This window comes from Coloeus monedula, assembly GCF_965178545.1.
Source record: "Coloeus monedula genome assembly, chromosome: 36".
NCBI classification, from domain to species: domain Eukaryota; kingdom Metazoa; phylum Chordata; class Aves; order Passeriformes; family Corvidae; genus Coloeus; species Coloeus monedula.
Window position 1 is genome coordinate 1,432,102 of NC_138816.1, and position 23,547 is coordinate 1,455,648.

Consider the following 23,547-nt stretch of genomic DNA (forward strand, 5'->3'; position numbering starts at 1 on the left):
AATTTTTTGGGGCACTTTGGGGAGTTTTTGGGGCAAATCCTTGGGCAATTCCTTGGGAATTTTTTGGGAATTTTTGGGGCATTTCCTTGGGAATTTTGGGGGCATTTTGGGGAATTTTGGGGCAATTCCTTGGGAATTTTTTGGGCATTTCCTTGGGAAGTTTTTGGGAATTTTTTTGGCAATTCCTTGGGAATTTTTTGGGGCACTTTGGGGAATTTTGGGGCAAATCCTTGGGCAATTCCTTGGGAATTTTTTGGGAATTTTTTGGGGCATTTCCTTGGGAAGTTTTTGGGAATTTTTTGGGCATTTCCTTGGGAATTTTTTGGGGCACTTTGGGAATTTTTTGGGGCATTTCCTTGGGAAGTTTTTGGGAATTTTTTTGGCAATTCCTTGGGAATTTTTTGGGGCACTTTGGGGAGTTTTTGGGGCAACTCCTTGGGCAATTCCTTGGGAATTTTTGGGGAATTTTTTTGGCAATTCCTTGGGAATTTTTTGGGGCACTTTGGGGAGTTTTTGGGGCAACTCCTTGGGCAATTCCTTGGGAATTTTTGGGGAATTTTTTGGGCATTTCCTTGGGAATTTTTTGGGGCACTTTGGGGAGTTTTTGGGGCAACTCCTTGGGCATTTTTGGGAATTTTTGGGCATTTCCTTGGGAATTTTTTGGGGCACTTTGGGGAATTTTGGGGGCAAATCCTTGGGCAATTCCTTGGGAATTTTTTGGGAATTTTTTTGGCAATTCCTTGGGAATTTTTTGGGGCACTTTGGGGAGGTTTTGGGGCAACTCCTTGGGCAATTCCTTGGGAATTTTGGGGGAATTTTTTGGGGCATTTCCTTGGGAATTTTTTTGGGGCACTTTGGGGAGTTTTTGGGGCAACTCCTTGGGCAATTCCTTGGGAATTTTTTGGGAATTTTTTTGGCAATTCCTTGGGAATTTTTTTGGGGCACTTTGGGGAGTTCTCGGGGCAAATCCTTGGGCAATTCCTTGGGACAACTCTTCGGGAATTCCTTGGAGCCCCCCACCCCCCATTTTTTGGCCCTTCCTCCCCCAAACTCCCCCGATCCGGGAAAAGGGAGGAGGAGGAGGAGGAGGAGGAGGAGGGGGGGGGGGGGGAGGAAGAAGAGGAGGGAAAAGAGGAGGAGGAGAAATGAGGGGGGAGGAGGAGGAGGAGGGAAAGGGGGGGAGGAATAAGGGAGGAAGAGGAAGGGGAGGAGAGGGAGGAGGAGGAGGAGGAGGAGGAGGGAAGGGGGGAGGGAGGAGGAGGAGGAGGAGGAGGAGGAGGAGGAGGCGGCTCCACTGTATCCGGGTCACGCCGGGAGCCGCCTCCAGCGGGATCGGGATCGGGATCGGGATCGGGATCGGGATCGGGATCGGGATCGGGATCGAGATCGGGAGCGGGATCGGGATCGGGAGCGGCGCGGGGAGACCCCAAAAGCGGGGGGGGACCCCGCGCTGAACCCCCTCTCCTCCCCCCCCAGCAGGTAACGGAGGGTGCCCCCAAATCCCCCTGCCCCCCCCACCCCAAACCATCCCAAGATTATCCCAAAATTCCTCCCCGAATCATCCCAGAATTCCCCCTAAAGGCACTCCAAAATCCAACCCCCGGATCATCCCGAAATTACCCCAAAATTCCTCCCAAATATCCCCCCCCCCCAGATCATCCCAAAATTCTTCCCAAATCATCCCGGAATTAGCCCAAAGTTCCTTCTCAAAATCATCCCAGAATTCCTCCCAAATCATCCCGAAATTACCCCAAAACTCCTCCTTGAACCATCCCAAAATTCCTCCCAAATCGATCCCAAAATTCCTCCCAAACCCACCCCAAAATTCCTCGCAAATATTCCCCAACCCCCCCCCCCCGGATCATCCCAAAATTCCTCCCAAATCATCCCAAAATCCCCCCAAAATTCCTCCCAAATCATCCCAAAATCCCCCCAAAATTCCTCCTCAAATTACCCCAAAATCCCCCCCCAGATCATCCCAAAATCCCCCCCAAATCATCCCAAAATTCCTCCTCAAATCACCCCAAAATTCCCCCCAAATATTCCCCCAAATCCCCCCCAATCTTCCCCAAAATTCCTCCCAAAATTATCCCAAAATTCCCCCCAAATTCCTCCCAAATCTACCCCAAAATAATTCCAAATTCTCCCCCCAGATCATCCCAAAATTACCCCAAAATTCCTCCTCGAATGATCCCAAAATCCCCCCAATCTTCCCCAAAATTCCTCCCAAATCCACCCCAGAATTCCCCCAAATCATCCCAAAAACTGAGGAAAAGACCCCAAAAATTGCAGGAAAAGCCCCAAACTGGAGGATTTTGGGATCCCACCGGGAATTTTGGGGTGGGGGGGGTCTCGTTGCAGGCTCGGATTTGGGATTTTGGGGTGAATTCCCCCAAATTTGGGGCCGAGGATGCAGGAGAACTACGAGAACGTCATTTCCCTGGGTAAGGGGGAGCCGGAATTTGGGGAATTTTGGGAATTTTGGGGGGAGATCCCAAAGCGGAATTTTGGGGAGAGAAGGGGGAATTTTGGGAGTTCCTCGAGGGCGGAATTTGGGGATTTTTGGGGATTTTTTGGGGATTTTTTTGGATTTTTTGGGATTTTTTTGGGGAATTTTTGGGGGGCTCCCAGGGCAGAATTTGGGGAATTTGGGAATTTTTGGGGGGAGATCCCAAAGCGGAATTTTGGGGAGAGAAAGGGGAATTTTGGGAGTTCCTCGAGGGCGGAATTTGGGGATTTTGGGGGATTTTTGGGGGATTTTTTTGGATTTTTTTGGGGATTTTTTTTTGGATTTTTTTGGGGATTTTTTGGGGGGTTCCCAAAGCGCAGAATTTGGGGAATTTGGGGATTTTGGGGGGATTTTGGGGGGGGGAATTTTGGGATTTTTTGGGAATTCCCAGGACAGAATTTGAGGGAATTTTGGGATTTTTTGGGGGGAGAATTCCCAGGGCAGAATTTGGGGATTTTTGGGGTTTTTTTGGGGATTTTTGGGGGGATTTTTGGGAGATTTTTGGGGGATTTTTTGGGGGTTCCCAGGGCAGAATTTGGGGAATTTGGGGATTTTGGGGGGATTTTTTGGGGGGGAATTTTGGGATTTTTGGGAATTCCCAGGACAGAATTTGAGGGAATTTTGGGATTTTTGGGGGTTCCCCAAGGCGCAAATTTGGGGACTTTGGGGGGATTTGGGGGGGGGGGGGAGCGGGAATTTTGGGATTTTTTGGGGAATTCCCAGGACAGAATTTGAGGGAATTTGGGGATTTTTGAGAATTCTCAGGGCAGAAATTTGAGGGATTTGGGGATTTTTGGGGCGAATTTTGGGATTTTTTGGGAGTTCCCCAGGGCACAAATTTGGGGAATTTTTGGATTTTTTTGGGAGTTCCTCAAGGCACAAATTTGGGGAATTTTGGGATTTTCTGGGGGGAGAATTCCCAGGACCAAATCTGGGGGAATTTGGGGATTTTGGGGGGGAATTTTGGCATTTTTTTGGGGGGAATTTTGGGATTTTTTGGGAGTTCCCCAAAGCACAAATTTGGGGAATTTGGGGATTTTTTTGGGGAATTCCCAGGGCGCAATTTGAGGGAATTTGGGGATTTTTAGGACCCCCAAATTCCAGGTGGGATTCGCCTGCCTCAGTTTCCCTGGAATCGCAGCTTCCGGCTGCTCTTTTTCCCCCTAAAAATCAACGAAATTTGCCCAAAATTCGGGGATTTCAGCCCAAAACGGAGCCGGGCAGGGAAAAGGGGGTGCAGAAATTCCTGAAATTCCCAAAATTCCCATTTTTTCCCCCGGCAGCCGAGGAAATCGCCATCAGTTGGCCCCGGATCACCGCCTTCGCCGAGTCCCACCGGAGACGGGGGCTGGGGTCGGGTGAGTCGGGAAAAATCCCCCAAATTTGGGGGGAATTCTGTGGATTTTGGTTAATTCATCAAAAGCCGGGAATTCTGTGAGGTTTTGGGCAATTTCGGGGCGATTTCCTGGGATTTGGGGGCGGGAATGTGGGAATTTGGGGATTTCAGGGGGAGTCGGGGATCCGAGAAATTCGGGAGGTTCTCGGTTTTTGGGGATCGGCCCAAAATTTGGGATTTTGGGGACTCGGAAATTGGGGGGAATTCCTGGAGGTTTTTTTTGGGGATTGGCCCCAAAATTGGGGGAATTCCTGGAGGTTTTGGGAGTTTCCAAGTTGGAGGGAATCCCTTGGGATTTTTGGGAATCTCTCCCCTAAAATTGACCCAAATCCTTTCGGATTTTTGGGGATTCTCCCTGAATTTGACCAAATCCCTTCAGATTTTTGGGAATTCTCCCCAAACTCTCCCAAATCCTTTCAGATTTTCAGGAATTCTCCCCAAACTTGACCAAATCCTTTTGGATTTTCAGGAATTCTCCCTAAATCCGACCAAATCCCTTCAGATTTCCAGGAATTCTCCCCAGACTGGACCAAATCTCTTCAGATTTTGGGGAATTCTCCCCAGACTCTCCCAAATCCTTCAGATTTTCAGGAATTCTCCCCAAAGTCTCCCAAATCCCTCGGGATTTTTGGGAATTCTCCCCAGACTCTCCCAAACCCCTTCAGATTTTCAGGAATTCTCCCCAGACTCTCCCAAATCCTTTTGGATTTTCGGGAATTCTTCCCTAAACTCTCCCAAATCCCTTCAGATTTTCAGGAATTCTCCCTAAATCCAACCAAACCCCTTCAGATTTTCAGGAATTCTCCCTAAATCCAACCAAATCCCTTCAGATTTTCGGGAATTCTCCCTAAATCCAACCAAACCCCTTCCGATTTCCAGGAATTCTCCCCGAATTCTTCCCAAACCCCTTCCGATTTCCGGGAATTCTCCCCAGACTCTCCCAAACCCCTTCAGATTTTCAGGAATTCTCCCCAGACTCTCCCAAATCCTTTTGGATTTTCGGGAATTCTCCCTAAACTCTCCTAAACCTTTCAGATTTTCGGGAATTCTCCCCAAACTCTCCCAAATCCCTCGGGATTTTTGGGAATTCTCCCCACACTCTCCCAAATCCTTTTGGATTTTCGGGAATTCTTCCCTAAACTCTCCCAAATCCCTTCAGATTTTCAGGAATTCTCCCTAAATCCAACCAAATCCCTTCAGATTTCCAGGAATTCTCCCCAGACTCTCCCAAACCCCTTCAGATTTTCAGGAATTCTCCCCAAACTCTCCCAAATCCCTCAGGATTTTTGGAAATTCTCCCCAAACTCTCCCAAACCCCTTCAGATTTTCAGGAATTCTCCCTAAATCCAACCAAATCCCTTCAGATTTTCGGGAATTCTCCCTGAATCCAACCAAATCCCTTCAGATTTTCGGGAATTCTCCCTAAATCCAACCAAATCCCTTCAGATTTTCAGGAATTCTCCCTAAATCCAACCAAATCCCTTCAGATTTTCAGGAATTCTCCCTAAATCCAACCAAATCCCTTCAGATTTCCAGGAATTCTCCCCAGACTCTCCCAAACCCCTTCAGATTTTCAGGAATTCTCCCCAAACTCTCCCAAACCCCTTCAGATTTTGAGGAATTCTCCCCAGACTCTCCCAAATCCTTTTGGATTTTCGGGAATTCTTCCCTAAACTCTCCCAAATCCCTTCAGATTTCCAGGAATTCTCCCTAAATCCAACCAAATCCCTTCAGATTTCCAGGAATTCTCCCCAGACTGGACCAAATCTCTTCAGATTTTCAGGAATTCTCCCCAGACTCTCCCAAATCCTTTTGGATTTTCGGGAATTCTTCCCTAAACTCTCCCAAACCCCTTCAGATTTTCAGGAATTCTCCCTAAATCCAACCAAATCCCTTCAGATTTTCGGGAATTCTCCCTAAATCCAACCAAATCCCTTCAGATTTTCGGGAATTCTCCCTAAATCCAACCAAACCCCTTCCGATTTCCAGGAATTCTCCCCGAATTCTTCCCAAACCCCTTCCGATTTCCGGGAATTCTCCCCAGACTCTCCCAAACCCCTTCAGATTTTCAGGAATTCTCCCCAGACTCTCCCAAATCCTTTTGGATTTTCGGGAATTCTCCCTAAACTCTCCTAAACCTTTCAGATTTTCGGGAATTCTCCCCAAACTCTCCCAAATCCCTCGGGATTTTTGGGAATTCTCCCCACACTCTCCCAAATCCTTTTGGATTTTCGGGAATTCTTCCCTAAACTCTCCCAAATCCCTTCAGATTTTCAGGAATTCTCCCTAAATCCAACCAAATCCCTTCAGATTTCCAGGAATTCTCCCCAGACTCTCCCAAACCCCTTCAGATTTTCAGGAATTCTCCCCAAACTCTCCCAAATCCCTCAGGATTTTTGGAAATTCTCCCCAAACTCTCCCAAACCCCTTCAGATTTTCAGGAATTCTCCCTAAATCCAACCAAATCCCTTCAGATTTTCGGGAATTCTCCCTGAATCCAACCAAATCCCTTCAGATTTTCGGGAATTCTCCCTAAATCCAACCAAATCCCTTCAGATTTTCAGGAATTCTCCCTAAATCCAACCAAATCCCTTCAGATTTTCAGGAATTCTCCCTAAATCCAACCAAATCCCTTCAGATTTCCAGGAATTCTCCCCAGACTCTCCCAAACCCCTTCAGATTTTCAGGAATTCTCCCCAAACTCTCCCAAACCCCTTCAGATTTTGAGGAATTCTCCCCAGACTCTCCCAAATCCTTTTGGATTTTCGGGAATTCTTCCCTAAACTCTCCCAAATCCCTTCAGATTTCCAGGAATTCTCCCTAAATCCAACCAAATCCCTTCAGATTTCCAGGAATTCTCCCCAGACTGGACCAAATCCCTTCAGATTTTGGGGAATTCTCCCTAAATCCAACCAAATCCCTTCAGATTTTCGGGAATTCTCCCTAAACCCAACCAAATCCCTTCCGATTTCCAGCAATTCTTCCCAAACCCCTTCCGATTTCCAGGAATTCTCCCCGAATTCTTCCCAAACCCCTTCCGATTTCCGGCAATTCTCCCCAAATTCTCCCAAATCCTTCCGGTTTTTTAGGGATCCCAGCGTTTTTCCCGCTTTTTCCCCCCCTTTTTTTTTTTCCAGGAGCCGAAGCCGAGGGGGATCAAGGCCAGGCTGAGCCCCCTCCAGGACCCCCCGCGGGGGTCTCGGGCGATGGGGCAGGGGCCGATCCCGAGCTCCGGCGGCAGCTGGGGCTGATCCTGCAGACGGCCGGGAGGAGCCAGGTGGAAAAAATGCTCCGGGAATTGGTGCGGGAACAAGGGCAGGGCGGGAAACGGCGGAGCCGGAAGAGAACGGCCAAAGACGGAGGTGAATTTTGGGGTTTCGGTCCCCAAAAAATCGAAAAAAATTGGGGAAGAAAAAGGAGCCGGGGAGGTTTTCCTGGTTTTTTTTTTTTTTTTTTTTGGGAGGATCCCGTGGGGGATGAGGGGGGGGTTGGGAGTTTTTGGGGGTGGGAGAGGTCGGGGTTGGCTCCGGCCGTGGGGTTTCTGCGGGAAAATTTGGGGTGGGATTTTGGGGTGGGATTTTGGGGGTGGGATGGGTTTTTTGGGATGGGATTTTTGGGGTGGGATGGGGTTTTTGGGATGGGATTTTGGGGGTGGGGTGGGATTTTTTGGGGTGGGATGAGATTTTCGGGGTGGGATGGGATTTTTTGGGATGGGATTTTTGGGGTGGGATGGGATTTTCGGGGTGGGATGGGATTTTTTGGGATGGGATTTTTGGGGTGGGATGGGATTTTTTGGGTGGGATTTTGGGGGTGAGATGGGATTTTTGGGGGTGGGATGGGATTTTTTGGGATGGGATTTTGGGGGTGGGATGGGGTTTTTTGGGATTTTTCGGGGTGGGATTTTGGGGGTGGGATGGGATTTTTTGGGGTGGGATTTTTGGGGTGGGATGGGATTTTGGGGTGGGATGGGATTTTTTGGGATGGGATTTTTGGGGTGGGATGGGATTTTGGGGTGCAATGGGATTTTTTGGGAATTTTTGGGGTGAGATTTTGGGGTGGAATGGGATTTCTTGGGATTTTTCGGGGTGGGATTTTGGGGTGGAATGGGATTTCTTGGGATTTTTCGGGGTGGGATTTTTTGGGGTGGGGTGGGATTTTTGGGATGGGATGGGATTTTTTGGGATTTTTCGGGGTGGAATTTTGGGGTGGGATGGGGTTTTTGGGATGGGATTTTGGGGGTGGGATGGGATTTTTTGGGATGGGATTTTGGGGGTGGGATGGGGTTTTTTGGGATTTTTCGGGGTGGGATTTTGGGGTGGGATGGGATTTTTGGGATGGGATGGGATTTTTTGGGATGGGATTTTTGGGGTGGGATGGGATTTTTTGGGTGGGATTTTTTGGGTGGGATGGGGTTTTTTGGGATGGGATTTTTGGGGTGGGATGGGATTTTTTGGGATGGGATTTTTTGGGATGGGATTTTTGGGATGGGATGGGATTTTTTGGGATTTTTTGGGGTGAGATTTTTGGGGTGGAATGGGATTTTTTGGGATTTTTCGGGGTGGGATTTTGGGGGTGGGATGGGATTTTTTGGGATGGGATTTTGGGGGTGGGATGGGGTTTTTTGGGATTTTTCGGGGTGGGATTTTGGGGTGGGATGGGATTTTTTGGGATTTTGGGATGGGATTTTTTGGGATGGGATTTTGGGGGTGGGATGGGATTTTTTGGGTGGGATGGGATTTTTGGGATGGGATGGGATTTTTTGGGGCGGGATGGGATTTTTGGGGTGGGATTTTGGGATTTTTGGGGTGGGATTTTGGGATTTTTTGGGGTGGGATGGGATTTTTGGGATGGGATTTTTGGGATGGGATGGGATTTTTTGGGATTTTTCGGGATGGGATTTTGGGATGGAATGGGATTTTTTGGGATTTTTCGGGGTGGGATTTTGGGGTGGGATGGGGTTTTTGGGATGGGATTTTGGGGGTGGGATGGGATTTTTTGGGATGGGATTTTGGGGGTGGGATGGGGTTTTTTGGGATTTTTCGGGGTGGGATTTTGGGGTGGGATGGGATTTTTTGGGGTGGGATTTTGGGGGTGGGATGGGGTTTTTTGGGATTTTTCGGGGTGGGATTTTGGGGGTGGGATGGGGTTTTTGGGATGGGATTTTGGGGTGGGATGGGATTTTTTGGGATGAGATGGGATTTTTTGGGGCAGGATGGGATTTTTGGGGTGGGATTTTGGGATTTTTGGGGTGGGATTTTGGGATTTTTTGGGGTGGGATTTTGGGATTTTTTGGGATTTTGGGATGGGATTTTTTGGGATGGGATTTTTTGGGGTGGGGTGGGATTTTGGGGTGGGATGGGATTTTTTGGGATTTTTCGGGGTGGGATTTTGGGGGTGGGATGGGATTTTTTGGGGTGGGATTTTGGGGTGGGATGGGATTTTGGGGTGGGATGGGATTTTTTGGGATTTTTCGGGGTGGGATTTTGGGGGTGGGGTGGGATTTTTTGGGATTTTGGGATGGGATTTTTTGGGATGGGATTTTTGGGGTGGGATGGGATTTTTTGGGTGGGATGGGATTTTTGGGATGGGATGGGATTTTTTGGGATTTTTTGGGGTGAGATTTTGGGGTGGGATGGGATTTTTTGGGATTTTTCGGGGTGGGATTTTGGGGGTGGGATGGGATTTTTTGGGATGGGATTTTGGGGGTGGGATGGGATTTTTTGGGATTTTGGGATGGGATTTTTTGGGATGGGATTTTGGGGGTGGGATGGGATTTTTTGGGTGGGATGGGATTTTTGGGATGGGATTTTTGGGGTGGGATGGGATTTTTTGGGAGGGATGGGATTTTTGGGATGGGATGGGATTTTTTGGGATTTTTCGGGATGGGATTTTGGGATGGAATGGGATTTTTTGGGATGGGATTTTGGGGGTGGGATGGGATTTTTTGGGGTGGGATTTTGGGGTGGGATGGGATTTTTTGGGGTGGGATTTTGGGGGTGGGATGGGGTTTTTTGGGATGGGATTTTGGGGTGGGATGGGATTTTTTGGGATGGGATTTTGGGGGTGGGATGGGGTTTTTTGGGATTTTTCGGGGTGGGATTTTGGGGGTGGGATGGGGTTTTTGGGATGGGATTTTGGGGTGGGATGGGATTTTTTGGGATGGGATTTTGGGGGTGGGATGGGATTTTTTGGGATGAGATGGGATTTTTTGGGGCAGGATGGGATTTTTGGGGTGGGATTTTGGGATTTTTGGGGTGGGATTTTGGGATTTTTGGGGTGGGATTTTGGGATTTTTTGGGGTGGGATGGGATTTTTTGGGATTTTGGGATGGGATTTTTTGGGATGGGATTTTTTGGGGTGGGGTGGGATTTTGGGGGTGGGATGGGATTTTTTGGGATGGGATTTTTGGGGTGGGATGGGATTTTTTGGGATGGGATTTTTGGGGTGGGATGGGATTTTTTGGGTGGGATGGGGTTTTTGGGATGGGATGGGATTTTTTGGGATTTTTCGGGGTGGGATTTTGGGGTGGGATGGGGTTTTTGGGATGGGATTTTGGGGGTGGAATGGGATTTCTTGGGATTTTTCGGGGTGGGATTTTTTGGGGTGGGGTGGGATTTTTGGGATGGGATGGGATTTTGGGGTGGAATGGGATTTTTTGGGAATTTTTGGGAATTTTTTGGGGTGGGATGGGATTTTGGGGGTGGGATGGGATTTTTTGGGGTGGGATTTTGGGGGTGGGATGGGGTTTTTTGGGATTTTTCGGGGTGGGATTTTGGGGTGGGATGGGGTTTTTGGGGTGGGATTTTTGGGATGGGATGGGATTTTTTGGGATTTTTTGGGGTGGGATTTTGGGGGTGGGGTGGGATTTTTGGGATGGGATGGGATTTTTTGGGATGGGATTTTGGGGTGGGATGGGATTTTTTGGGATTTTTCGGGGTGGGATTGTGGGGTGGGATGGGGTTTTTGGGATGGGATTTTGGGGGTGGGATGGGATTTTTTGGGATGGGATTTTGGGGTGGGATGGGATTTTTTGGGATGAGATGGGATTTTTTGGGGCAGGATGGGATTTTTGGGGTGGGATTTTGGGATTTTTGGGGTGGGATTTTGGGATTTTTGGGGTGGGATTTTGGGATTTTTTGGGGTGGGATGGGATTTTTTGGGATTTTGGGATGGAATTTTTTGGGATGGGATTTTTTGGGGTGGGGTGGGATTTTTGGGGTGGGATGGGATTTTTTGGGATGGGATTTTTGGGGTGGGATGGGATTTTTTGGGATGGGATTTTTGGGGTGGGATGGGATTTTTTGGGTGGGATGGGATTTTTGGGATGGGATTTTGGGATTTTTTGGGATTTTTCGGGTGGGATTTTGGGGTGGGATGGGGTTTTTGGGATGGGATTTTGGGGGTGGGATGGGATTTTTTGGGAATTTTTGGGGTGAGATTTTGGGGTGGAATGGGATTTCTTGGGATTTTTCGGGGTGGGATTTTTTGGGGTGGGGTGGGATTTTTGGGATGGGATGGGATTTTGGGGTGGAATGGGATTTTTTGGGAATTTTTGGGAATTTTTTGGGGTGGGATGGGATTTTTTGGGGTGGGATGGGATTTTTTTGGATTTTTGGGGTGGGATTTTGGGGGTGGGATGGGATTTTTTGGGAATTTTTGGGAATTTTTTGGGATGGGATGGGATTTTTTGGGGTGGGGTGGGATTTTGGGGGTGGGATGGGATTTTTTGGGATGGGATTTTGGGGGTGGGATGGGGTTTTTTGGGATTTTTCGGGGTGGGATTTTGGGGTGGGATGGGGTTTTTGGGGTGGGATTTTGGGGGTGGGATGGGATTTTTTGGGATGGGATTTTTGGGATGGGATGGGATTTTTTGGGATTTTTCGGGGTGGGATTTTGGGGGTGGGGTGGGATTTTTGGGGTGGGGTGGGATTTTTTGGGATGGGATTTTTGGGATGGGATGGGATTTTTTGGGTGGGATGGGATTTTTGGGATGGGATGGGATTTTTTGGGATTTTTCGGTGTGGGATTTTGGGGGTGGGATGGGATTTTTTGGGATGGGATTTTGGGGGTGGGATGGGATTTTTTGGGTGGGATGGGATTTTTGGGATGAGATGGGATTTTTTGGGATGGGATGGGATTTTTGGGGTGGGATGGGATTTTTTGGGAGGGATGGGATTTTTGGAATGGGATGGGATTTTTTGGGATTTTTCGGGGTGGGATTTTGGGGGTGGGATGGGAATTTTGGGGATTTTTTGGGATTTTTTGGGTGGGATTTTGGGGGTGGGGTGGGATGGGATTTTTTGGGGTGGGATTTTTGGGATGGAATGGGATTTTTTGGGAATTTTTGGGGTGTGATTTTGGGGTGGGATTTTTGGGATGGGATGGGATTTTGGGGTGCAATGGGATTTTTTGGGAATTTTTGGGGTGAGATTTTGGGGTGGAATGGGATTTTTTGGGATTTTTTGGGTGGGAATTTTGGGGTGGGATGGGGTTTTCGGGATGGGATTTTGGGGGTGGAATGGGATTTTTTGGGGTGGGGTGGGATTTTTGGGATGGGATTTTTTGGGAATTTTTGGGGTGAAATTTTGGGGTGGAATGGGATTTTTTGGGATTTTTTGGGGTGAGATTTTGGGGTGGGGTGGGATTTTTGGGATGGGATGGGATTTTTTGGGATTTTTCGGGGTGGAATTTTGGGGTGGGATGGGGTTTTTGGGATGGGATTTTGGGGGTGGGATGGGATTTTTTGGGATGGGATTTTTGGGGTGGGATGGGATTTTTTGAGTGGGATGGGATTTTTGGGATGGGATGGGGTTTTTTGGGATTTTTCGGTGTGGGATTTTGGGGGTGGGATGGGGTTTTTGGGATGGGATTTTGGGATTTTTGGAGTGGGATTTGGGGATTTTTGGAGTGGGATTTTGGGATTTTTTGGGGTGGGATGGGATTTTTGGGATGAGATGGGATACTTTGGGATGGAACGGGATTTTCTGCGATGGGATGGGATTTTTTGGAGTGGGATGGGATTTTTTGGGGGGTGGGATGGGATTTTTGGGGGTGCGATGAGATTTTTTGGGATTTTTGGGATGGGATTTTTGGGATGGGATTTTTTGGGGTGGGATTTTTTGGGACCGGATGGGATTTTTTCGGGTTGTCAACAAGGCCATGGCCAAGGTCAACCCAAACCACAGAATCCCGGAAGATTTTCCCCGGCATGGGATTCAGCTTCTCCCTTCCCGACGCAGCCACCGGTACCGGCAGCGGCCCCGAGGACGATCCGGCCCCTCAGGACCCCCAAAACCCTCCAGCGCCTCAACCCCAAAGCGACGCCACGCCCGCGGCACCGGCAAAAAGCCGGAAAACCTCGGGAAGCTGCTCCGAGTGCGGCAAGAGCCCGGCCAAACCCCGGCGCTGCTCCGAGTGCGGCCGGCGCTGCCGGCAGCCGGAACGCGGAGCCGCGGCCGAGAAGCCGCACCGCTGCGGCGACTGCGGCAAGGGCTTCAGCCGCGGCTCCAACCTGGCCCAGCACCGGCGCATCCACACGGGCGAGCGGCCGCACCGCTGCGGCGACTGCGGCAAAGGCTTCATCCAACGCTCCGACCTGGAGCGGCACCGGCGCGTCCACACGGGCGAGCGGCCGTACCCCTGCGGCGACTGCGGCAAGCGCTTCAGCGTCAGCTCCCACCTGGACCGGCACCGCCGCACCCACGCCGGGGGACCGGGACCGCCCGCTCAACCCCGAGCCAGGGCGAGGCCGGCGGCGACCGCGCCGGAATCGGCGCCGGTGCCGCCGCATCGGTGCCCGGATTGCGGGAAGAGCTTCGGGCAGCGCTCGGCGTTGGCCAAGCACCGCAAGACGCACACGGGCGAGCGGCCGCACCGTTGCGGCGACTGCGGCAAGAGCTTCAGCCGCGGCTCCAACCTCACCCAGCACCGGCGCATCCACACGGGCGAGCGGCCGTTCGCCTGCGGCGACTGCGGCAAAGGCTTCATCCAACGCTCCGACCTGGAGCGGCACCAGCGCGTCCACACCGGCGAGCGGCCCTACAGCTGCGGCGAGTGCGGCAAAAGCTTCAGCGTCAGCTCCCACCTGGACCGGCACCGGAAAATCCACGCGGCCGAAAGGGCGTCCTACCGCTGTCCGGAGCACCTGGCCGGCTTTTTGGCCGCTCACCGGCACGGCCGCCTCTTCCAGTGCGGGCAGTGCGGGCGGTGCTTCGGGCAGGGCGCGGCGTTGCTGAAGCACCAACGCGCCCACGGCGGCGGTGCCGGTGGTGGTGGTGGTGGTGGCGGTGCCGGGGGGACGTCGGCGCCGAAGTGCCTGGATTGCGGGAAAAGCCGCGGGTTGTGCCAGGATTGCGGGCGGGAATCGGAAGCGGCGGCGGCGGCGGCGGCGCCGGAGAAACCGTACAAGTGCCAGGAATGCGGGAAGAGCTTCGGGCAACGCTCGGCGTTGGTGAAACACCGGCGCATCCACACGGGCGAGAAACCCTACAAATGCCCCGAGTGCGGCAAGGGCTTCATCCAAAAATCCGACCTCACCATCCACCGCCGCATGCACACCGGCGAGAAGCCGTACCGCTGCGGCGAGTGCGGCAAGTGCTTCAGCGTCTCCTCCAACCTCCTGACCCACCAGCGCACCCACCTGGGCGAGAAACCCTTCCAGTGCTCCGAGTGCGGCAAGAGCTTCATCCAGCGCTCCGAGCTCACCATCCACCAGCGCGTCCACACCGGCGAGAAGCCCTACAAGTGCCCCGAGTGCGGCAAGTGCTTCAGCCGCAGCTCCCACCTCAACCGCCACCAGCGCACCCACGCCGGGGACAAGGGCGGCGAGGCCAAAGGCGCCGGCGCCTCTCCGGCCCCGGTGCCGGTGCCGGTGGCGGCCGGAGGTTTCGCCGGAGGAGTGGGCGCCGCGTTCCCGGCGTTCCCGGCTTCGCCCGTGGTGCCGGCGCCGTTGGAGTTGCCTTGGGCGTTGGCGTTCCCGGGCCGGGCGTTCCCGGGGTTTCCGGCGGGGTCGGCGGAGGCGGCGGCGTTGATGAATTGAGGGGTGGTGGAGCTCCCGGTGCTCCCAGTGCTCCCAGTGCTCCCAGTGCCCACCTTGGGGTCAAGGATCCATCACTGGGTTTGTCCCCAACTCGTTCCCGTGGCTAATTAATGATCTCTAATTAATTAGAGCTGAATTCATTCGTTAATTAACTGGGGACATGGAGGAGTTCCCATCGTTCCATGGTTCCCATTCCGAGTGCTCCCAGTGCTCCCAGTGCTCCCAGTGCTCCCAGTGCCCACCTTGGGGTCAAGGATCCGTCACTGGGTTTGTCCCCAACTCGTTCCCGTGGCTAATTAATGATCTCTAATTAATGAGAGCTGAATTGATTGGGGACGTGGAGGAGTTCCCATCATTCCATGGTTCCCATTCCCAGTGCTCCCAGCGCTCCCAGTGCCCACCTTGGGGTCAAGGATCCATCACTGGGTTTGTCCCCAACTCGTTCCCATGGCTAATTAATGATCTCTAATTAATTAGAGCTGAATTCATTCGTTAATTAACTGGGGACATGGAGGAGTTCCCATCGTTCCACAATTCCCATTCCCAGTGCTCCCAGTGCTCCCAGTGCTCCCAGTGCTCCCAGTGCCCACCTTGGGGTCAAGGATCCGTCACTGGGTTTGTCCCCAACTCATTGCCATTCAATCCTGGTGGCTAATTAATGATCTCTAATTAATTAGAGCTGAATTCATTCGTTAATTAACTGGGGACATGGAGGAGTTCCCATCGTTCCACGGTTCCCATTCCCAGTGCTCCCAGTGCTCCCAGTGCCCACCTTGGGGTCAAGGATCCGTCACTGGGTTTGTCCCCAACTTGTTCCCATGGCTAATTAATGATCTCTAATTAATTAGAGCTGAATTCATTCGTTAATTAACTGGGGACATGGAGGAGTTCCCATCGTTCCATGGTTCCCATTCCCAGCGCTCCCAGTGCTCCCAGTGCTCCCAGTGCTCACCTTGGGGTCAAGGATCCGTCACTGGGTTTGTCCCCAACTTGTTCCCATGGCTAATTAATGATCTCTAATTAATCAGAGCTGAATTCATTCGTTAATTAACTGGGGACATGGAGGAGTTCCCATCATTCCACGATTCCCATTCCCAGTGCTCCCAGTGCTCCCAGTGCTCCCAGTGCCCAACTGGGATTGGCCGACCCCAAGCCCCAACGTTGGCTTTGGCCCCACCTCGTTCCCGCTCCATTCCCACGGCTAATTAACGATCTCGGATTAATTAGGAGGTGATTCATTAACCAATTCCTGACGGGATGGGGAATTCCCGCTCATCCCGCGGCTCAAAATTTGGGGAAAAATCCTCAAAAATTGGGGGTAAAATTCCAAAAAATAAAATCAAAATTTTGGGGAAAAAAATCCCAAATTTGGGTCACCAATGCCACCAAATGGGAGTTTTGGAGGAAAGATTGGATTTTTCCTTTGGATATTCCCAGTTTTTCCCAAAAAACGGGAGCGAACTTGAGCCGTTTTTAACTTTTTTTTTTTTTTTTAAGGAAAAAAATGGAATTTTCGGGGTTTTTTTGTTACTTTTGTGACTTTGTATTTTCCGTGTCGGGTCAATAAAAATCCGACTTGGGATGAAAATGCCCAAAAATTGGGATTTTCCATTATTTTTCCCCCATCCAACCCCCCCAAAATTTTAGGATGAAAATGCCCAAAAACTGGGATTTTCCATCATTTTTCCCCTGTCCAAACCCCCCAAAATTTTGGGATAAAATGCCCAAAAATTGGGATTTTCCATCATTTTCCCCTCCCCCCCCCCCATTCCGGCCACAGGAAACTCCAATAAAGACACGACAGACGTTAATTAAATTAATTAATTAAAATATTAATTACCTCCAAAATCACATTCAATGCCCCCCCACCCCCCCAAATTGAATCACAATAAATAACCCGGAGGTAATTAATTAATAAATAAGCCATAAATAATTAATAAATAATTCCGAACGAAGACGTAATAAATTATAATTAATAACAAATAAATAATAAATAAATTATTATTAATGAATTAACAATAAATAAGTTCTGCACCCCCAGGTGCTGATGCTGAGGTAGAGCTGACCTCGTTAATTAAGCCTCGTTAATGAGGCCATCCTGACCACGCCCCCCCTCCCAAGCTCCACCCACCCTTCCCAGCGCTCCCAGCACCCAACTGGGACTTTGCCCCCCCCTCCAACCAGTAACTCTTGGGGGCTAATTAACAACCTGCTCATTAATTACGAGGTAATTAAACGGCTCATTAATGACAAGAAGGGCAACCCCCCCTCTCCTCAACCCATGGCTCCACCCCCTTTCCCAGTTCTCCCAGTTCTCCCAGTGCCCAACTGGGACCCGTCAGGCCTCAAAACAGCGCGGAGCTCTTCGACCTTCATTAACGACGCCGTTAATTAAGCGATGAGGCGGCGACCGGGGGGCGGGGGGGGGGTTCCCTCAGCGGATCCGGACACCACCAGGGGGCGACACCGATGAGGAGGAGCAGGAGCCACCCATGGGTGCCCCCGGCGTGGTCCCGTTGGACGTTCCGGCGTTCCCGGCGGGAATGGGGGGCACCTCTGGAATCGTGGGGGGCTCGGGTGCCACCGGGGGTGCCCCCACGGAGGTCCCGGTGCCCTCGGCGGTGCCGACGTCGCCGGGCGCGTTGTAGATTTGGGTGCCCACCACGGCCAAGAGCAGCAGCAGGAGGCGCTTGGCAGCGCTGGGTTCTTCGGTGGGGAGGGGGCGGCGCACCTGGGTGGGGGGGGAGGGAAGAAAAGGGGGGAGGGGGTCAGGGATCGGCTGGATGCGGGAATTGCGGGAATTCCGGGAGAAATTCCGGGAATTGCGGGAGAAATTCGGCGATGGGGCGAGGTGGGATTAGAGGAGGGGAAAGGGAGGGTTGGGGAACCCATCCAAGCGGTGACCCTGAGGGACCCTGCTTAGCTTCCCGAAGGGGGTGGGGGGAAAAAAATCCCTTTTTGGGGGGAAAAAATCCCATTTTGGGGCAAAAAAAATCCCTTTTTTCAGGAAAAAAAATCCCTTTTTGGGGCAAAAAAGATCCCTTTTTTCAGGAAAAAAAAATCCCTTTTTGGGGTAATTTTTCACGGGATGCGCTTGGGGAACCCATCCAAGGGGTGACCCTGATGGAACCTGCTTAGCTTCCCGAAGGGGGTGGGGGGAAAAAAATCCCTTTTTGGGGGGAAAAAGTCCCTTTTTTGGGGCAAAAAAAGATCCCTTTTTTCAGGAAAAAAAGATCCCTTTTTTCAGGAAAAAAAGATCCCTTTTTTCAGGAAAAAAAATCCCTTTTTGGGGTAATTTTTCACGGGATGCGCTTGGGGAACCCATCCAAGGGGTGACCCTGAGGGACCCTGCTTAGCTTCCTGAAGGGGGTGGGGGGAAAAAATCCCTTTTTTGGGGGAAAAAATCCCATTTTGGGGGGCAAAAAAATTCCATTTTGGGGGCAAAAAAATCCCATTTTGGCGACAAAAAAAATCCCTTTTGGCAGGAAAAAAAAAATTCCCTTTTTTGGCGGGAAAAATCCTTTTTTGGGGTGGCAAAAAAAATCACATTTTGGGGCAAAAAAATCCTATTTTGGGGCAAAAAAATCCCATTTTTAGGGGCAAAAAAAATCCCATTTTGGGGGGCAATACCAATCCCTTTTAGGGGGGGAAAAAGTCCCTTTTTGGGGGCAAAAAAAATCCCTTTTTGGGGGGCAAAAAATCCCATTTAGGGGGGAAAAAGTCCCTTTTTGGGGGCAAAAAAATCCCTTTTGGCGGGAAAAAAAATTCCCTTTTTTGGCGGGAAAAATCCCTTTTTTGGGGGGCAAAAAAATCCCATTTTGCGGCAAAAAAATCCCATTTTTAGGGGCAAAAAAATCCCATTTTGGGGCAAAAAAATCCCATTTTTAGGGGCAAAACCAATCCCTTTTAGGGGGGAAAAAGTCCCTTTTTGGGGGCAAAAAAAATCTTTTTTGGGGGAAAAAATCCCATTTTTGGGGAGAAAAAAAGTCCATTTTAGGGGCAAAAAAATCCCATTTTTAGGGGCAAAAAAATCCCATTTTGGGGGGCAAACCCAATCCCTTTTAGGGGGGAAAAAGTCCCTTTTTTGGGGCAAAAAAAGATCCCTTTTTTGGGGCAAAAAAGATGCCTTTTTTCGGGAAAAAAAATCCCTTTTTGGGGTAATTTTTCACGGGATGCGCTTGGGGAACCCATCCAAGGGGTGACCCTGAGGGACCCTGCTTAGCTTCCTGAAGGGGGTGGGGGGAAAAAAATCCCTTTTTGGGGGGAAAAAGTCCCTTTTTTGGGGCAAAAAAAAATCCCTTTTTTCAGGAAAAAAAATCCCTTTTTGGGGCAAAAAAAATCCCTTTTTTCAGGAAAAAAAAATCCCTTTTTGGGGTAATTTTTCATGGGATGCGCTTGGGGAACCCATCCAAGGGGTGACCCTGATGGAACCTGCTTAGCTTCCCGAAGGGGGTGGGGGGAAAAAAAAGATCCCTTTTTTCAGGAAAAAAAATCCCTTTTTGGGGCAAAAAAGATCCCTTTTTTCAGGAAAAAAAGATCCCTTTTTTCAGGAAAAAAAATCCCTTTTTGGGGTAATTTTTCATGGGATGTGGTTGGGGAACCCATCCAAGGGGTGACCCTGAGGGACCCTGCTTAGCTTCCCCAAGGGGGTGGGGGGAAAAAAATCCCTTTTTGGGGGGAAAAAGTCCCTTTTTTGGGGCAAAAAAAATCCCTTTTTTCAGGAAAAAAATCCCTTTTTTGGGGCAAAAAAAGATCCCTTTTTTCAGGAAAAAAATCCCTTTTTGGGGTAATTTTTCACGGGATGTGGTTGGGGAACCCATCCAAGGGGTGACCCTGAGGGACCCTGCTTAGCTTCCCGAAGGGGGTGGGGGGAAAAAAATCCCTTTTTGGGGGGAAAAGTCCCTTTTTTGGGGCAAAAAAAGATCCCTTTTTTCAGGAAAAAAAATCCCTTTTTGGGGCAAAAAAGATCCCTTTTTTCAGGAAAAAAAAATCCCTTTTTGGGGTAATTTTTCATGGGATGCGCTTGGGGAACCCATCCAAGGGGTGACCCTGATGGAACCTGCTTAGCTTCCCGAAGGGGGTGGGGGGAAAAAAATCCCTTTTTGGGGGGAAAAAGTCCCTTTTTTGGGGCAAAAAAAGATCCCTTTTTTGGGGCAAAAAAGATGCCTTTTTTCGGGAAAAAAAATGCCTTTTTGGGGTAATTTTTCACGGGATGCGCTTGGGGAACCCATCCAAGGGGTGACCCTGAGGGACCCTGCTTAGCTTCCCCAAGGGGGTGGGGGGAAAAAAATCCCTTTTCGGGGGGAAAAAGTCCCTTTTTTGGGGCAAAAAAAGATCCCTTTTTTCAGGAAAAAAAATCCCTTTTTGGGGCAAAAAAGATCCCTTTTTTCAGGAAAAAAAAATCCCTTTTTGGGGTAATTTTTCATGGGATGCGCTTGGGGAACCCATCCAAGGGGTGACCCTGAGGGACCCTGCTTAGCTTCCCGAAGGGGGTGGGGGGAAAAAATCCCTTTTGGGGGGAAAAAATCCCTTTTTTGGGGGGCAAAAAAAAATCCCATTTTGGGGGGCAAAAAAATCCCATTTTTGGGGGCAAAAAAATCCCATTTTGGGGCAAAAAAATCCCATTTTGGGGGGCAAAAAATCCCATTTAGGGGGGAAAAAGTCCCTTTTTGGGGGCAAAAAAAATCCCTTTTTTGGGGGAAAAAATCCCATTTTTGGGGAGAAAAAAAGTCCATTTTAGGGGCAAAAAAATCCCATTTTTAGGGGCAAAAAAATCCCATTTTGGGGGGCAAACCCAATCTCTTTTAGGGGGGGAAAAAGTCCCTTTTTGGGGGCAAAAAAATCCCTTTTTCGGGGGGAAACAACTCCCTTTTGGCGGGAAAACAAACCCCCTTTTTGGCGGGAAAAATCCCTTTTATGGCTGGCAAAAAAAAAATCCCATTTTTGGGGTAAATAAATCCCTTTTTTGGGGCAAATAAATCTCTTTTTTGGGCAAATATCTGGGCGGGGCAGGGCTGAGTCAGAGCGGAGGGGGTGGAAGTGACTCAGTTTCCCCCCCCCGGGCTCCGGGAAATGAGACCAAAGAAGGAATTCCGGGCGGGGAATTCCGGGAATTTGGGATTTGGGCGGGGAATTCCGGGAATTTGGGATTTGGGAGGGGGTTTGGGAATAGAGGGGGGGGGATGGGAGGGGTGGCCGGGGGTTTAGGGCGGATTTTGGGGGCGTTTAGGGCGAATTTGAGGAGATTTCGGGGGGATTTGGGGGAGTTTAGGGGGGGGTTAGGGCAATTTTGGGGGGGTTTAGGGCGATTATGGGAGGTTTAGGGTGAATTTGGGGGAATTTAAGGGGGTTTAGGGCCATTTTCAGGGGGCTTTAGGGCGATTTTGGGGGGGGGTTAGGGTGAATTTGGGGGAGTTTAGGGGGGTTTAGGGCCATTTTCAGGGGGGTTTAGGGCGAATTTGGGAGATTTAGGGTGAATTTGGGGGAATTTAAGGGGGTTTAGGGCCATTTTCAGGGGGGGTTAGGGCGATTTTGGGGGGGGTTAGGGCGAATTTAGGGGGGGTTTAGAGCGATTTGGGGGGGTTTAGGGTGGATTTGGGGGAATTTAAGGGGGTTTAGGGCCATTTTCAGGGGGGTTTAGGGCGATTTTGGGAGGTTTAGGGTGAATTTGGGGGAGTTTAGGGGGGTTTAGGGCCATTTTCAGGGGGGTTCGGGGCCATTTCGAGGGGGATCGGGGCGATTTGGGGTAAGTTTAGGGTGAATTTGGGGGAATTTAGGGCCATTTTGAGGGGATTTAGGGCAAATTTGGGGGAATTTAGGGCCATTTTCAGGGCGGTTTAGGGCGATTTGGGGGGGTCCAGGGGGGTTTAGGGCCATTTTGAGGGGGTTTCGGGCGAATTTGCGGGGATTTCGGAGGGTTTAAGGCGGTTTAGGGGCGAATTCGGGGGGGTTCGGGGCCATTTCGAGGGGGATCGCGGCGATTTTGGCAAGTCCGGGGCGAGTTTGGGGGGAAGTTTGGGGCGAATTTTCCAAGTTCAGGACGAACTTGGGCGAGTTCAGGGGGGGGTTTAGGACGAGTTCAGCGGAGCCTATAGGAGACTCCCGGGACCTATAGGCGGCACGGGCAGGACAGAGTGACACAAACGACCTGAGAGGCTCCAAATTTGGGGTCAAACCCCCCAAAAAACGCCCCCCCCAAAAAAACCCCTCCCATACTCACAGCGGGCGGATAAAGAACGCGGCGATGCCGTCGGCGAGGCCTGGAGGGAGCGCTGGGCACCGGGCGAGGTTCGAAGGTGAAGTGGCGAGGTGGGGACGGGCTGACCCCACCGGGGACACCCTCGGGGTGACCCCAAAATCGCCCCGGACACGTGGCGGTGGCCGCGGCTGCCGCTACCATGGACATGGCGACCGAGAAACGTCGGGATTCGAACCCGCGGCCTCGGGGTTATAAAGGGAGCGCCAAGCCACGCCCCGCGGCGAGCGAGGCCACGCCCACCGAGCGACGGGATTGGTGGGGATGGCAAAGGGGGCGTGGCTTGGGCGGAGGCTCCGCCCACCGGGCGGGGTATGGGGGGTTTGGGGGGATTTTGGGGGGAGTTTTGGGGGGATTTTGGGGGGGTTTAGGGGGATTTTGGGGGATTTTGGGGGGTTTTGGGGGATTTTGGGGAGTTTTAGGGGGATTTTGGGGGATTTTGGGGGGGTTTTAGGGGGATTTTGGGGGGGGTTAGGGGGATTTTGGGGGATTTTGGGGAGTTTTAGGGGGATTTTGGGGGGGGTTAGGGGGATTTTGGGGGATTTTGGGGAGTTTTAGGGGGATTTTGGGGGATTTTGGGGGGGTTTTAGGGGGATTTTGGGGGGGTTAGGGGGATTTTGGGGGATTTTGGGGAGTTTTAGGGGGATTTTGGGCGGGTTTAGGGGGATTTTGGGGGATTTTGGGGGGGTTTTGGGGGATTTTGGAAGGGTTTTGGGCGGGTTTAGGGGGATTTTGGGGGGGTTTAGGGGGATTTTGGGGGATTTTGGGGGGGTTTTAGGGGGATTTTGGGGGGGTTAGGGGGATTTTGGGGGATTTTGGGGAGTTTTAGGGGGATTTTGGGCGGGTTTAGGGGGATTTTGGGGGATTTTGGGGGGGTTTAGGGGGATTTTGGGGGATTTTGGGGGATTTTGGGGGGGTTTTGGGGGGATTTTGGGGGGTTTTAGAGGGTATAGAGAGATTTTGGGGGGGGTTGGGGGATTTTGGGGGATTTGGGGGGGGTTTTGGGGGGGTTTAGAGGGATTTTGGGGGGAATTTGGGGGATTTGGGGGGATTTGGGGGGAGTTTAGGGGGGTATAAGGGGATGTTGGGGGGGGTTAGGTGAATTTTGGGGGGTTTTGGGGGGTTTTGGGGGGGAATTTGGGGGGGTTTGGGGGATTTGGGGGGGTAGGGGGAATTTGGGGGAATTTAGGGGGGTTTTGGGGGGTTTAGGGCGGTTTTGGGGGGAATTTGGGGGATTTTGGGGGGAATTCGGGGGGATTTTGGGGGGGTTTAGGGGGAATTTGGGGGCATTTAGGGGGGTATAGTGGGATTGGGGGGGTTGGGGGATTTTTGGGGGAATTTGGGGGGGT

The 23,547-nt window shown here is 50.9% G+C and overlaps 1 protein-coding gene across 1 annotated transcript; it reads right to left on the bottom strand.

Annotated features, from left to right (window-relative positions):
- Positions 1 to 17,126: 17,126 nt before the first annotated feature.
- Positions 17,127 to 22,350, bottom strand: IER3 (immediate early response 3). Its single transcript, XM_082299973.1, has 2 exons — positions 22,163 to 22,350; positions 17,127 to 17,674 (listed from the first exon to the last, which is right to left on the bottom strand). The coding sequence occupies exons 1-2, from the start codon at positions 22,346 to 22,348 to the stop codon at positions 17,378 to 17,380; spliced, it is 483 nt and encodes a 160-aa protein (XP_082156099.1). The 5' UTR covers positions 22,349 to 22,350; the 3' UTR covers positions 17,127 to 17,377.
- Positions 22,351 to 23,547: the final 1,197 nt, after the last annotated feature.